General features: G+C 40.0%; 1 protein-coding gene across 16 annotated transcripts in view; it reads right to left on the bottom strand.

The window, feature by feature from the left end:
• ADAM22 (ADAM metallopeptidase domain 22) overlaps positions 1-16,352 on the bottom strand; it is a 221,715-nt gene that overhangs the window by 66,214 nt on the left and 139,149 nt on the right. For all 16 annotated transcript variants that reach the window (XM_059171028.1, XM_059171030.1, XM_059171033.1 and 13 more), the window contains exons 5-8: positions 12,565-12,647; positions 7,007-7,070; positions 4,843-4,912; positions 128-198 (exon numbers count right to left, since the gene is read on the bottom strand). In XM_059171028.1, coding sequence (XP_059027011.1) covers positions 128-198; positions 4,843-4,912; positions 7,007-7,070; positions 12,565-12,647 — 288 coding nt within the window. The remainder of the gene's footprint in view (positions 1-127; positions 199-4,842; positions 4,913-7,006; positions 7,071-12,564; positions 12,648-16,352) is intronic.

Raw genomic sequence — 16,352 nt, 5'->3', positions numbered from 1 at the left:
CTGACAAATGCCAAAACTAATACTTAACCCTCTTACAGAGACCTTACAGAGACTTAGTGTAGAGTTAAATGACTGGGAGTTGCCACGTGTTTTTAAAAACATCAAAGAATAACCAATGAATACATACCTGCCGTTTACTTCTTTTTGGTTTTGGCTTCAAAATAAATTTTGGTGGAGTGATGTGTACTTGTTGAAATTCTAAAAGGAAATAAAAGTAAATTAACAGTGCATTTGCCAGGTTTCTTTCAGACAAGGCAATCAAAGTTTTACTATCCCTTCCTAGTACAAATTGTATAATTATATTCAATTCAGTTATTAACTATTAGCGATTACTATAGTTATTAATAATTAATATAAATAACTTATACATTATATAATTATAACTATATGGTTATAAATTTTATAATGTACATCACACTTAAAGATATACAGAACATTAATCAAAATAATTGTGTTCATATGCATGCTAACTAAAATACATCATGAATGAATACAACTTAAAAAGTTTCAAACATTATTACTGTTTTATCTCCAAAATTTTCTCCTATTTTTCCTATAAATACTACCACATTCTTGAACAAGAATCTTCTGAATAGCCAACCTGGTCTTCCCATGACTGATCTTCATTAAATAATGACACACCAAATGCTAATGAAGATGTGACACAACTAGATCTCTCAGGTAGTGTTGATGAGAGTACCAAATGGTACAACTACTTTAGAAAAAGGTTCAGCAATTTTTCATACAACCAGAGTGCTCAGATACAGTCCAAAAACTAACGGTATGAACATTACCTTGGTCTTGTGGGAAATGCAAACTCTCATAACCCATCCACGATGTACTGAATCAAAAACTCTAGAAACCAGTACAGCCACTATGGAAAACAGTATGGAGTTCCTCACAAAGAATTAAAATACAATATCATATGATCCTGTAAACCCAGTTCTGGGTAGACAAAGGAATTAAAATCAGGATCTCAAAGAGATACCTGTCCTCCGTTGTTCATTGCAGCAGGATTCACAAGCCAAGATATAGAAACAACCTCAATGTTCATCAGTGGATGAATGGATAAAGAAAATGTGGTATAAATATGCAATAAAGTATTATTCAGCCTTTAAAAAAAATAAAAGAAATCTCTCCATTTGTGATAACATGGATGAACCTGAAGGACATTACACTAAGTGAAACTAGTCAGACACAAAAGGACAAATACTACATGATACCACGTAGATAAGAAATCTGAAACAGTCAAACTCCTAGGAGCAGAAAATGGAATGACAGCTGCCCAGAGCTGAGAAAAGGGGGAAGCAGGGAGGTATTAGTCAAAGGGCACAAGGTTTCCGTTCTACAAGAGGAGTAAGTCCTAAAAGTCCTGTACAGCAGAACAGCCAGAATTAATAATACTATACTGTATACATAAATTCTGCTAACAGTGTAGATCTTATGTTGCAGTCTTTTCACTACTACTACTAATAACGCAATAACAATAATAAAGATGGTGGAAAGAAACTTTCAGAGTTAATGGGCACACTCAGGGCAGGGATTATGGTGATAACTCCATGGATGTACACTTATCTCTATAAACTCTATAAACTCGTCAAGTTGTAAACAATTACAATACCTAATGGTATTAGGTATACCTAATGGTACAGCTTTCCTCTAATGTCATCCATATCTCAATTCAGGAGCCTGAAAAAAACCTCTCAACACGGAGCCAGCAGTTTCTGTATGTGCACTGCCGTGTGAGAACCTACTGTACAAACACAAACCTACCTTCAGATCCAATAATTCCACTGCTGGGTATTTGATAGAAGAATTTTAAACACGTGTCCACAAAAAAGATTTTTATAAGAATGTTTAGAGTTCTTTTATTCGTAATGGCCCAAAGCTGGAAACAACCCAAATGTCCATCAACAGAATGGATAAAAGACTATGGTAACTCTAAATAGCAGAACATACCCAGTAACTGAAAAGAATGAACTATTGCTAATCTCTGACAACATTAATCTCATAGGCATATGCTAAGCAAAAGAAACTGGACACAATGTGTCATTCCATTTACATGAAGATCTAAAACAGGCTAACCTAAAAGTCAGAAAAGGGATTGCAGAAGTGGGTAGTACCAACTGGGAAGAGGCACAAAGGAAGATACCAAGATGACAGAAATGTGCCAAATCTCACCAAGGGAGTGCACGTGTGCCAAAACTCATATAATGTTATACAAGATTTATATATTTCTTTGCAGGAATTTTAAAAAACAGACTGTGTTAAGGGGTCCATAGGAAATAAATAAACCTTTCTCAGATGCTTTTTTCTTTCTTTCTTTCTTTCTTTTTTTATTTTTTTTAAAGATTATTTATTTATCTGACCAACAGAGATCACAAGTAGGCAGAGAGGTGGCTGGGGGGCGGGGGAAGAAGGCTCCCTGCTGAGCAGAGAGCCCGATTCGGGGCTCAATCCCAGGACCCTGTGATCATGACCTGAGCTGAAGGCAGAGGCTTTAACCCACTAAGCCACCCAGGTGCCCCCTCTCAGCTGTTTTCTTAGGGACACTGGTTCCAAGAGATGTGTCATAGAAAACAAAAGCTTCCACAGTTAAACAGGTTTGGGGAACACCTGATCATATTCTCTCTCTTGGAAGTACATAATGCACAGCAAGACAAAGGTACTGATAATCCAAATCCCAGGAAAACCTTATTATATTTAAAATAAATAAGCTTACTCTTGAGCTTATTTCACAAGATTTTTTTTTCTGATTTATCATAATAAATCCAAGCATCTAGAAAGACAAATAACACTCTTAAAATTGATAGTGCCAACTTCTGACAAGAAAAGAAAGCCAGAAACTGAGACAGACCTGAGTTTTGGAAGATGTTCGAAGTTATTTTTAATGAAAGCAAAAGTGCCAAGTCATCTTTAAAGCTTCTGTGGAAAAGAAACCCTGAACAAAGTTTTTTAAAAAACTGTATGATCAGGGATGCCTGGCTGTTTCAGTCGATAGAGCATTTGACTCTTGATCTCAGCATTGTAGATTCGAGCCCCATGTTGGGTATAGAGATAGCTTTAAAATAAAATCTTAAAAAAAAAAATTTACTATGATGGAAACATTTTATTCTAAAAAAATTGTACAATTGGATTGCATTCCTTATAGGGATCTTTATTTATTACCTTAAATATTAATTAATGTTTGCTGCTTCCAGTAATCCCTATTAGATTGTAGTTTTATTCTCAGGCAGCTAGTCCTGATTTATTTTCTGCTCATCACAGGGATTGTAAAGTTTCATAAGGTAACTGAGGATAGTCTAAAGTCTCTATGTAAAGTAAGAGCATTTGTATGCTTATCTGCAGATTTTTCAAAATAGTGAGTTCTATAAAACAGGATCCCCTAGCCTTTTCTCAGCAGGAGAGAAACCTGCAGAAGGTCAAGGAGTTATGAACCTCCTAAGAGAAGGAACATTAGGAAACACTCATTTCATTTTCCAATGAGGAAACAACGTAAACTTTTTTTTATTTAAGTTTTTATTTATTTAAGTAATCTCTACACCCAGTGTGGGGCTTGAGCTCACAACCCTGAGATCTAGAGTTGGGTGCTCTTCCAACTGAGCCAGCAGGCGCCCCAACCAGGTAAACATTTCAGTGGTTTTCCTAAGCAGCAGTTTATAAGGATGTGCTCTCGTCAGAGAATTGTTCCATTTCCCCTGCGCCTCTCTCCCAGCGCACATTCTCACCGTGGCACAGTCCCCACCCCTGCTCAGCCCCCAACGAGCTGCTGCACCTGGAAAAGACAGGCTAGTTGAGCCTGCCTTTTCTTCACCTACAAAATGTGAATAACCCTATCAATCTCTCAGAACTGTAGTGAAGATAAAAGATTAACAATTAGAATGTACTATAGCCATGGTCAGGGCTCACTAAGTAGGAAAGGAAGCTTCTCCACATTAGACATTCAGAGTATGGTCTACCTTCAGGAGGAGAAAACTGAGGAGTCCTGTAAAGCCGAAGACAAAGGCCCTCCATACAATCACTGCTCTGCTAACGAGCACCAAGTGTAAGTACTCTGCCCTACTAGTCATGTGAAGGTTTGGAAGCAACTCAAACTAACATCTGTAAATAAATGGGCCTGTAAACAAACACACATGAGAAGCAAAGACTAATTTCACCAAAAAAGCACAATAATAAAAAAAAAAAGTATTAGGGGCGCCTGGAAGGTGCAGTTGGTTAAGTGTCCTACTCTTCGTATCAGCTCAGGTCAAAATCTCAAGGCTGACAGATCTGGCTGGAGCCCTGCATCAGGCTCGCGCTCAATGGGGAGTCTGCCTGAGATTCTCTCCCTCCCCTTCTGCCCCTCCCTGCTCTCTAAAATGAATAAACAGATTTTTAAAAAACAATAATAATAAAAAGCATTAATCTATAATCGTTATTTCCTAAAACGAGGCACAAAAAGTTGAGGAAAACAACAAATAGTAAAATGATTACAAGTTCATCCCTATATTTACAGAATTGGTATCGCACTGGAAGTGAAGTTTTCTATATTTTGTCTATGCAGACCAATTTTTGCTCTAACATTATTTCTCTACTCAGAAATACCTTACTGATTTTTTTCTAATTTTAGAAAGTCTTCCTTCAATGTGCTTAAGCTGTATCTTTCCAAACTCATCCACTACAAACATGAAGTCAGCTTGCATTTTATTCTCTCTTGAGGTCCTTGACTCGATGTCACTTTCTCTCCAAAACCGTTATGAGCAGTCAAGAGCAAAGGGTATTCCACATATAGACTCGCTCAAATGAATTATTAAATGAATTATTAAAGTTGACTTTTTTAAAGTCATCATATGAGTATCATACCGGATGGAAGATCATCCAGGGGAAATTCAAACAGTCTGGACTTGTAAACCGAATGAAAATGGAAGTCCTCCTGAAGGAACACAAACAACCGAGATTAAGCACCAACCAGTTATCCAGTAATCCAGTTCAACCAGTTATCTCTAGTCACAGGCAATGACAGCTCAAGAAGCTGAGACTCCTAAAAGAACCACAGCTTGACTATGCACTTTCCTGGATTTGGAAAGGCAATAGGCCCCCACACAACCCTCCCCTGCTCCCAGATTCCCCCAGCACCAGAGAGATCTCCTATTAGAAACAAAATGCCTTTGCGGACAGAGAAGCCAAAGCCTGTAGTAATGGAAAATAAATGAATAAACTTCTTCCCCCAAGGGGAAGTAAGACATCTGGGAAAATGGACTAATGCTTTTCATAACTGGTTCCTTTCCATGGATCCCTGCCCCATTTTTAGAGCCAGATAGTTTTACCAGGCAAAGACATGCAGAGCTCACAATCATCTCGTATTGGGGAAAAAGATGACTAGTGCAAGTAGATGCCCAAGTGGACCTTGCTCCAAAATTCAAATTTCATATAAGTTCTGTGACAAACCAACAGACATAAAACCATGCTTCATCTAAGAAAATTAATGAACATTCAAAGAGTTATTTCTGGCTCCTTTCAATTAAAAAACAAAGAATGTCATACATAGTCAAGTTTCATGACCATGATATTGTTGTAAATAACATCAACTGTCCAGGTGAAGTGATATAAAAGCCAACAACAGGCATCCAGAAAATACAACACAATACAAACAGCTTCCCTTGGGCACCTGGGTGGTTCAGTCAGTTAAGCGTCTGGCTTCAGCTCAGGTCATGATCCCAGGGTCCTGGGATAGAGCCCCACATCGGGCTCTCTGCTAGTGGGGAGCCTCCTCCCTCTGCACCCCCCTCCATTCATGATCCCTCACCCTCTCTTGCAAAAATAAATAAAATCTTAAAAACAAAACAAAACAAAACAAATAGTTCCCCTTTATGGGTGGTAAAACAGTGTATATTTTTAGAAATTACTTGCCCCAAGTGTTTGGACACTTGAATACAAGAAAGAGTATCTGTGAGCACAGAGCAAGAAGGGAAGTGTGTTATGTTTCTCCGCAGGTTCTATGTAGCTTCTCTGCATATAAACTCAATGCTTTTCTAATTTGTGGAAAATGAAGGTTGAAACTAAAGGGAAGGAGAGAATTAAGAAAACTTAATTGTAGATTTATTAAATGTAGATTTCTCTACATTTCATCAGCACAAGGTTTTACAGACAATGGGCAACAGAGAATAATCTGAAATCTAGAAAAGAAAGAGAAGTGGAAATCCCATTTCTACTGCATTGGTCTGTTATAGTCTAAATGTTTGTGTCCCACTGCAAAACTCCTATGTTTAGTTCCTCATTCCCAACATAACTGTATTGGAAAGAACCTATGAGAAGGTGATAAAGGTTAAAATAGGTGGTAAGGGTGGGTTGGGGCTGGTGCCCTTCTAAGAAGAGACACCACTGCTCTGTGTTTCTGCTATGTGGGCCACACAGCAGGAAAGGACATCATCACAGCCCAAGGACAGAGCCCTCAACAGACACAGACCCTGTCGGCACCGGGATCTTGGACTTCCAGTCACCAGAACTGTGCAAAAATAAATCTCTGTTGTTTAAGGCCCCCACTAGGTTGTTATGACTACCTGAGTGAACTAAGACAACTCATAACACATTATGATGTAGAAAGAACAAAAATGGAGGCTTCAGAACACTTCAGAAGAGGGGAAAAAAACCTTGTGATTTTGACCTAGTAATTTTTTTTTAAGATTTTACATATTTATTTGACAGAGACACAGTGAGAGAGGGAACACAAGCACGGGGAGTGGGAGAGGGTGAAGCAGGCTTCCCGCCAAGCAGGGAGCCTGATGCGGGGCTCCATCCGAGGACCCTGGGATTGTGACCTGAGCTGAAGGCAGATGCTTAACAACTGAGCCACGTGAGCGCCCCTTAACTTAGTATTTAATTTTATATATATGTATATATTTATATTTACTATTTCGACTCTAAAAATAAGAAAATAAAATAGAGACAAAAGAGGAGGAAAAAAGAAGGGAAAAGCTCCCAATATCAATTTTTACATTTGCTACAGCAAAACAGAAGGAACACTTACTTGGGAGGTGTCATTTTCTTCCGGTTCAATGAGATAGGTGTGGTTCCCATCATAGAACATCCCACTGCCAAGTACAAGAAAATAATTAGGCATGGCTATCGACTCTTGCCTCAGAACAAGATTCTTTTAAAAGCAGCTGCCAGAGGACTGATTTACTTCTCAACACTCACTTCCCAGTCCCACTCATCACCACCAGATACACACCACATACCATACAGACATACAGACAGACAGACACACACACACACACTCCACATATACCACACACCATACCAAACATACCTCCCAAAACTACACCCCATATACACATACAAACTGCACCATACCACACATGTGTGTGCATGCGCACGTGTGCACACACATACACACACTACTAAGAGGGAAAGACCCCTCCCTCCGACTCCCCATCAGCAGCAGGGTCCCCTTGTCCTGACCCTTGCCTAGGTTCAGGATTATCATTCTCTAATTGTGGGATTCATTATCCTCTTTCCAACATATGTAATTCTAAAACTTTAATATGCAAATAGTCATCTGGAGAACTTGCAAAAATGTAAGACTTTCAGGGCCTTCCTCAGATTTCTTGGCGAGGGCGCAGGAAGCTAGCTGCATTTTAAACAAACCCCAGGCGGTTCTGATGCAGACTGTCAAGGACTTTCCCGAGAACTGCCTTCCTACCACACACCTGCTCTCCTAACAAGAGGTAACACATTTCAACAGCTTACCAGAGCTAAAAACTTGACACTCATTTTATCTTTTCCACAAATGTGTGAGGGAGGTACACTCATACATTGGCCTATACTCATTTTACAGGAAAGGAAACCAAAGCCCAAAGAGATGAAGTAACTTGTCCAAATTACATAACCAGGAGGAACACAGGCAGGAAGAGAGAGCGCCCAGGCAGATTGGTTCCTGAATTGCCCATCTGCAGTTGGCTACCTCTTCACCCATTCACTCATTCAGCATACATCAAAGCACCTACAACGCACTGCTCTAGGTGCTGGCGATACAGTAGTGGACAAAAACAGACCAATTCTGACAGACAAAAAAAAATATATCATGAACTAAATATGTATGAGGTGGTGAAAAATTCTAGGGAGAAAAATAAAGCAGGTCAAGGGCACTAAATCGTGCCAGAGGACTGGGTGTAGAGACCAAGGAAAGAAGACTGTTGATTTATACAGAGTTTCGGAGAAAGGCTTTCTAGAGAAGATAGTATTTGAACAAAGATCTGAAAGAAGTGAAGGGATGAACCATAAGGATATCTGAGCAAAGACCGTGTCACTCGCAGAGCCCTAAGTGTGGTCCAGGAACATCAAGGGTGCAGTGTACCTGGAGGGGGGTTAGGGGAGCCATAAAATGAGATCAGAGGAAGAGTAGGGGGCCACATGAGGCAGGCCCTTCCAAGGGTAGTGGCTTTTAGTCTGAGAGACATGTGAAGCCACTGCAGAGGTTTAAAAGCAGAGGGAAACAATTAAACAAAATTTAAAACAATTTTAAATTTGAAAATAATTGCTCCAACTGCTGTGCTAAATTAGTATTTTGGATGGCAAAGATACAAATGGAGAAGTTATTGCGATAACTTGGATACTTTTCAAAAGTACAACCAACCAAGCAGATTTACTGGCAGATTTGTAATGCAGTATGCAAGAAAGAGTGGTGTCAGTGAAGACTGCAAGGTTTCGACCTCAGTACCCGGTGAGATGGAATTCCCATTTAATGAAAGTCACAGGAAGGACGGAATGGCCTGGGCACATGGAAGCAGGATGCAGGGAGGAGGGCATGATTCTGCAGTTGGGTTTTGACCTCTTAGGCTGGAGAGGACTATCCGCCAACGAAGGAATCCTCTGGAGGGCATTTTAATCTGCATACGGCGTCAGCTCCATCCAGAGAGATCCCAATGGCCACTCCTTTTAGGAGAACATGGTCTTTTTACTAAGATCAAGTCCCTCACGATGCTGAAGAAATGTGTCTCATCATTCAGGCATTCAAGGGGGGGGACAAGGTGTGACTTCCTGCAGTCATTTTTCAGTGTTACATGGAAAGGACCGCCTGAGACCCAAACTGTTAGGCACAGAACAGTATTTATCTTTCACTGAGGGCTTCGTGAAATCAGTCGGTTTCCTTGAGCTATAATTATAATGGCCTCCAGCTCTGCCTCTATACAAATACTTCCATTCCTGCTGTAGTATCTTCCACATGTCCTCAACTTTCATATACCCGTAGAAAAGCTACTCTCACATCTGTAAGGTTTTCAACCAAAGTATGCTTTTTGAATTTGGATGACATTGCATTTGGAATGTAAAGATAAACAGATGCATTCTGCAAGATATTACTGACAATACATGCCTAAGGAATCAGAATTGGGGGGAGCCTTTTCAAAACAGCAGACCAAAGATAACAATAGACAGTCTCTCTGTCCCTGCTGAGAACTGGACAGATTCATCCAGAAAACTGTACAGAATCATCACCCTTTGCCAAAGCTCACATAGCTATGCTGATCAAGCAGTAAGCAGATTGGTTTGTTTGAATAATACAGGGTACTATTCCTCTAGCATCAGGTCAGCACCGAATATGAAAATCAGTGACTTTTATTGGGTTTAAACATCATGATACATGGTGTAAAGAAAGCAAAATCTGAGACCATATATATCCAGAAGATTATGGCTCCCTATATGACAATGTGCCATTAGTAATTCTTTAACTATTAAGAAAGTGTAAGTTTTATTTGCTTTGAGGATTGAAACCTTTCTCTTATATTTATATAAATTCCAATTAGTTCAGTAAGTCCACACACAGTATATATATCTGATAAAAACCTGCAGCTAGGGCCTACTTATGATAGGCCAATTGAGCTGAAATTTTAAAATGCTGGATCAAAACAAGATTTTGAAAAGAAACAGCCATTCTCATAAATTGCCACAAGAGGGCAACAAACTTACATTTGATTCCGTTCTTTTAGGTTCCCATAGCTACAGGATTTTGTCATAACATCAAAAGTATCAGGACCAAAATATTGCCCATTAGTCCTTTAAATGTGAAAAAGAAAATGTGCATTTGCAGGTTCTTTATGGAAAAAACATAAATCTGGTTATTTTTCTCCTTTATGTTCTTCAACTGAATTCAGTAAATCAAGAAAAATAAAAAATCTCCTTATATACTTGGTGATTTATAAAAGATGAGTCATGGATGAAATAATCTACTTCAAATTCAAATCACTGTAATTGAGACAACATAAATTATTTAATATTTATTAATAGCCCTTAAAATATTTGTCAGCAATTTTTGTTCAGAAGGTAAAAATCAGAGAATAATTAATTACTAAATAACAAGAAGGAACAAGAGCAAATTTATCTACTACACTCATAAAAGTCTAAGAACACCCAAACATGCTTCTATGCAATCCTGACAGTATTTTTAGACATATGCTGCATATTCTGTTTATCTCCTTTTGTTTAGTTTTAAATGAAAAAGTTTCTCAAGGTAGAGGTAAATTTTACTTTCTTAAAACAACTGAAGCTGGCTCTGGGTTCTACTCCTAATCTAGTCACTGAAGTTTCCTTACAGTTTCTTTTCCATCAGGATGAGTAGCAAGCTCTTGGTCTCAGGTTCTCAGTGATGCCTTCTCACTGCTTCTCAGAAATACAGTGTCCGCTTGGAAAACCGGAAAGCAGAATGGACTAGTCCTGGATAAGATGCTTACATGGTAACTCTGGGCTGAGATTTTAAGAGGAAGAGAGAGGGAAAACCGCCTCTTCCTTTTGTCACTATCATACATTTGCTGTCACAAATGTCTATGGGCCCAGGAGACTATTCTTAGCTGAAAGCTGTGATCATCTTGAGATCAGATAGAACAGTTTTTATTACTGAAGGGCATTTCAATGTTTCCTTCTCTAGATAAGAAAACTAAGGCCCTTAGATAAAAGGTATGGATTCCTGTTTGTAAAAATGTCTCTTTAGTCAAATAACTTATTTAAAATAAGTAAATGTCGGGACGCCTGGGTGGCTCAGTTGGTTGAGCAGCTGCCTTCGGCTCAGGTCATGATCCCAGTGTCCTGGGATCGAGTCCCACATCGGGCTCCTTGCCCCGCAGGGAGCCTGCCTCTCCCTCTGACTCTGCCTACCACTCTGCCTGTGCTCTCTCTCTCTCTGACAAATAAAATAAGTAAATGTCTTTTAGAACCAACAATAAGCGGATGGAGGTTTCTGGGCTCTCAGGCAGCTGGCCTCCTTCTCCTGGCTACTGAAGTTCCAGAGTTCCCACATTCTCTCCCTTCTGCCTCTGACATACTTACTGCCCATGCCTGAAACGAGGCACGGCTCAGGCAGACCAGTTCGATTTTCCAGGCTCTTCCGTTATTTCTCTTTCCTAGCTATCTTCAAGACCTCTGTGCAGCCTGCTCTCGGGAGACTCTATCAAAGCCCGTTCTTGGGCCAACTCCAGCTTCTTCAGGTAACATTTCTCTGGAGCTCTCAAGCACTACCTCATTCCTCAGGGCCCACTCTCTTGTTACCTTTTCCTGTGACTTTCTCTCCCAAAGAAAACTAATACACCTATCACATTCCCTAGGAGGAAGCTGAGCTAGCTTTACCTGCCCCCAGTGGGCTCTGAGCTGCTGGGGACAGGAGTCATGTTCTCATTGCCTTGATTTTCCTAGTTGGGAGGGCACACAGCAGACACTCAGTAACTGCCAGCTCTGTGGAAAAGCTAGATCTCAAACTTTTGGGAGCTGACAGAATGCATTTTCAAGTTTCCAAACAAAATTTTAACAGAACTAAAGTGCTGACTTGTGCTGTGCCCCCCAAAAGTAAAACAAACAAAAAAGAACTGAGATTATTTCGCCTAAGTAGAATGCAGAGGAATGACACAGTAGCTTTATAAGGGGTTCACAAAATAAATAAGAGACGGCCACCTGTGTAACACCATCAGCGACAGAACAGAGGAAGTAGATTATTCCCATGGTAAACATCAGCAAACATTCTTTGATAATGAAGGTTATGAGAAAGGAAGCGAGGCCCCCTGAGGAAGGATAAACTCTGTTCCTTAGAGATTTCTTGAGAACAGACGGACCCTCCCACAAGCTCGCTGTGGGTTTTAGGTGGGATTCTGGCTAGAACACATGAGCTCTTGAGGTGACTTGCAGTCTGTTGTCTTTGTGCAAGGAGTCAAGAGTTTCCACACACTGAAATTTCTGTTATTCCATAAAAACATGAAAGCTAACATCCAGAAAAAGTAGGGGCAGAGCAGTACCAGGGGGCTAAGCCTCCAGAGAACCAACATTACCCCAGTCACTCTTGGCACAACTTGGATGAAACTAGAAAAAAGCTTCAAACACCACTGTAGGGTATCCTATCACAATTCCAAAGACCCTGGTCTGTTTCTGCGACTCTGATTTCAAAACCTGCTGAGTTTATAAACCTCAGAAGAGAAAGAGATCAGACCCATCACGGATTTAAAATTATTTCTTGACATAAAATTGAGATTTTGATTACAGTGAACTAAACCTGAAGCAAATAAGGGATGGAAAGAATGGACGGTACAAAAAACTAAAGACACTTACTGAAGCCCATGGCATGTAGACAATGCAACAAAGGAGGCGGGGTTTCCTCGGATGTGGCCCTGGTAGTAGCAGTGTTCTCCTCCCTGGAAGCAGAAACAGAGAGCATCAGGCTCTGCCATCACCAGGAGAATCACCGGCATCACTTCACAAGTTCCTGCCCACACCACACCTCCACGTACAAAGCTCTGCAGAATATTTCCTTATTCAGATTAGTGTTATCAAACCTGTTCTAACAGAATTATTCATAAACACTCCCAGGGAGCCATCTCCGTATCAAAAGCAGGCGAAATAAAAGTTGACTGAACTTGCCTTTTATGTAGACGACGAGAGAAAGAACAAAGCAACAGATACTGAAACACCCTTGGGGCCCCTGCATGAGGATCAGAATCCTCTATCTCCCCCATCAAGAGAAACCCAACCTTGAGCAGCAGCAAGATGATCCTCTTTCCCATACTTGAAGTAAGTATGTAGAGTCATCATTGGAGAGTCACTAAATTAAATTGATGAAGGGGAAAATGCTTATCTTAATGGTGTTTATAATAAAACTTGACAAGTTTATGCTATTCTGTTCTCCAACCATGAATGGCTTTACCAGTAAGCAGTCGGGTGGGGCTTGAAATTCCAAAGTTTCTTCTGGCAGCTAACCAGCTGAGACTGGTTAATTCCCATGAGACTCATTTCTGTGGATTAAATGTTCTTGTAAGAGGTAATACGGTAAGTCCTCTGCCGCCTCAGGGTGGTGTCCCAGTCTTTAAATACCTGCCACTCAGAGTGTGGTCTAGAAGCCAGTGGGGGTTGAGACACTCAGGAGCTGGTCAGAAACAATCCCAAACCCCAGCTGCCACCCACCCACTTACTATAAAAGGCATCTTAGCAAGGTCCCCAGCGATCCACATGCACATTAAAGTTTGAGAAGCATTGTTCTAAATGGCCTTTTCCATTCTCCCACTGATCTCCTATTTCTTCAGAAGCTAAAAGCTGGTAATTCAACTGACATACTGAGATAGAAAGGACTAATAGAATGGGTGGTTTAAAGGGGCAAACGTGGCCGGCTGGCTTTAAAGTCTGCCTTAAGGATTAATCCTACCTAAAATATTCAGGGCTTGACAAGCGGAGGGGAAAGAACAGGAACACACAGGATGTAACAAGGCTGAAGACATTCTCTTTACTGAAATTCCAAGAAGGCAGCCTAGCCTGTGACGGCTGCTTCTCAGGAGATAAACCTACAGGATCAGGTGAGCCCAGTTCTGGGGAGGTGGCAGAGAACAGGTCAAAGGGCACTGCTCCAAATCCCCAAGGGAGTCACTGAGCATCATGAACCCAGGACGGAGGGTAGATGTGACAGAGGGTAAGAAAGAAAAGGGTGTTACTCCACCTGGAAGCCTGACAGGAGGGATCATCAAGTAAACCACAGACTTCAGCACAGAAATAAAGCCAGACACTGACTATCTGGGTAAGGCTGGTTTGGTGAAGATATTAACAGCATGAGCTATCAGCTCCTTCACTGACTAGCTCTGCAATCTGAAGCAACTTACAGAACCCTCCTGTGTCATCTGTCAAATGGGTGTAACAATTTCACAAGGTTGTTCACAAGATTAAAGAGAGTTAAAGTGCATGAAGAGTTTAGAATAATGCTTGACACTTAGTAAGCACTCAATAAATGTTGCTACTACTATACTATGTATAGGGGCGCCTGGGTGGCTGAGTGGGTTAAGCACCCTACTCTTGATTTACATACGCCCAGGTCATACTCTCAAAGTCATGAAGAGATAGAGAGAGAAGACACGTGGGCTTGAGTGTGCCCCCACCCTTGGGCTCTCTGCTGGGTGGAGCCTGCTTAAGATTCTCCCTCTCTCTCTGCCCCTCCCCTCCTTGCCTACCTCACCCACTCACACATTCACTTATGCACTCTCTCTAGCTCTCTAAAAAAAAAATTACTATGTGTTACTGTTCCATTCAATTTACACACACAACCGCTAAAGAAAGATTGCTATCGCTCTTCTACATAGGTCACAATCTCTAAGAGCCAAGGCAAACTTTGTGTGAACAGTAAATGCAAGGCCTGTGTCATTTCCCCTACACTACTTATAAGTAGGGGCCTAGAACCTATGGGGGATCTAAACTTTCCCCCAGGCTGATTCTTTGGGGTTTTTGTTTTGTTTTAATTTATCTTTTGTGAAGGGCTGAGAGTAAATTTAACAGAGTTTAAAATATCCTCTGTTGGGTTATTGGACTGGTGAATTGTCCATAAGATTAAATTCTAAATTAAAGGTCATTATGTTTCAAAAGACCTTCCTGGAAAGATCTAAATTGGACCAGAAATCAACACATTCCTTTCTATTAGACAGACACGAGGGGCCAACAGTAAATGAGGTAACCTGGATAGAGCAAGAATTCAGTGTGAAAATGTTTCCCTCTACCAAATAGTGACTAACCAACCCCATCAGATCTCTTTCTAAAGTCTCAGACTCACAGAGAACAGCAAATATAATGACAGTAGAAACAAAAAAGATAATCACAAGAATTATGGTATCAGATTACAGAACAGTGGAAATTGACAAGTCAATGTATGTGGGGAAAATATGTCAGAGGCAAAGGCATATAAGAAATGTCTTATAAATTACTAAAGTTTTCTTTTAAATACCGACTTTGAAAACATGTTACATTATATCATAAAAAGAACAAAGAATTCATGTTTTAAAACAATCTTCCAATATCCCAGGACTAAATAGATGATTAGATAATGAAAAACAATCTTTCACTTATTTCTGATTCTGTAAAATAGGAGTGGATCCAAAAACAGCATATGATCAAGACCCATCTGCACAAAAGCCTAACACTGCAAATGAAGAGAGGAGCTCAATCTGGTTGACTCATTATCAAATGTTTCCATGACACTTTAAGAGAAGCACAAACAACAGGGGGGGTAAAATGTCTTCAGTTGGGCTACTAGAATTCCAATTTTGAGGCTCTCAGCTGGTGGTATATGTAATTCTTCTAAATGATGGGAATTAATTTCTGTGTTGCGACTTTTTTAAGGGATTCATCATATGGCAATAATTATTTAAACCATGAACTAAAGTAATGAAGTTATTACAATGAACTTATTGATTTATTAATTATTAGAATAAATAAAATTTAATAGATTTTGAGATAACTCAAATAATTTTTATCTAGTATTTTTAAAATAATAAATGCTTATGGAAACATTTCTAAGAATTCAGGATGCATATGGTGATGAGTGAAAAATACTCCCTTCATACACATTGGAGGCAGCTGACTCCTGAAAAGCAAGAATTTTTGACAGATTCTGTTTACCATATCAGGAATGGTCTAAATGGCATATTTAAGGAAATACACAAATACACAGGTATCCACTTCAGTGCAGAAATAAGTTTACACCGTACACACTGCTCTGCCATTTGATTTTTTTCCTTAAGGTAACCTTGACATCTTTGTATATCAATTATCTCATTCTTTCCATAATAGCATAATATTCCATTGTGGGATGAACCATAATTCATTTAAGCATTCCTGTACCAACAGACATTTAGATTATCTTCATTTTTTTGGTCATCATAAACAATATTTCAAACATCCTTTTGCATATATATTTTTTAAAGATTTATTTATTTGACAGAGAAAATCACAAGTAGGCAAAGAGGCAGGCAGAGAGAGGGGGAGAAGCAGGCTCCCTGCTGAATAGAGAGCCTGATGTGAGGCTCGATCCCAGGACCCTGGGATCATGACCTGAGCCGAAGGCAGAGGCTTTAATCCACTGAGCCATC

The sequence above is a fragment of the Mustela lutreola genome, chromosome 4 (genome assembly GCF_030435805.1).
Source record: "Mustela lutreola isolate mMusLut2 chromosome 4, mMusLut2.pri, whole genome shotgun sequence".
Lineage (NCBI taxonomy): Eukaryota > Metazoa > Chordata > Mammalia > Carnivora > Mustelidae > Mustela > Mustela lutreola.
This window is presented reverse-complemented; position numbering and strand designations above follow the sequence as displayed.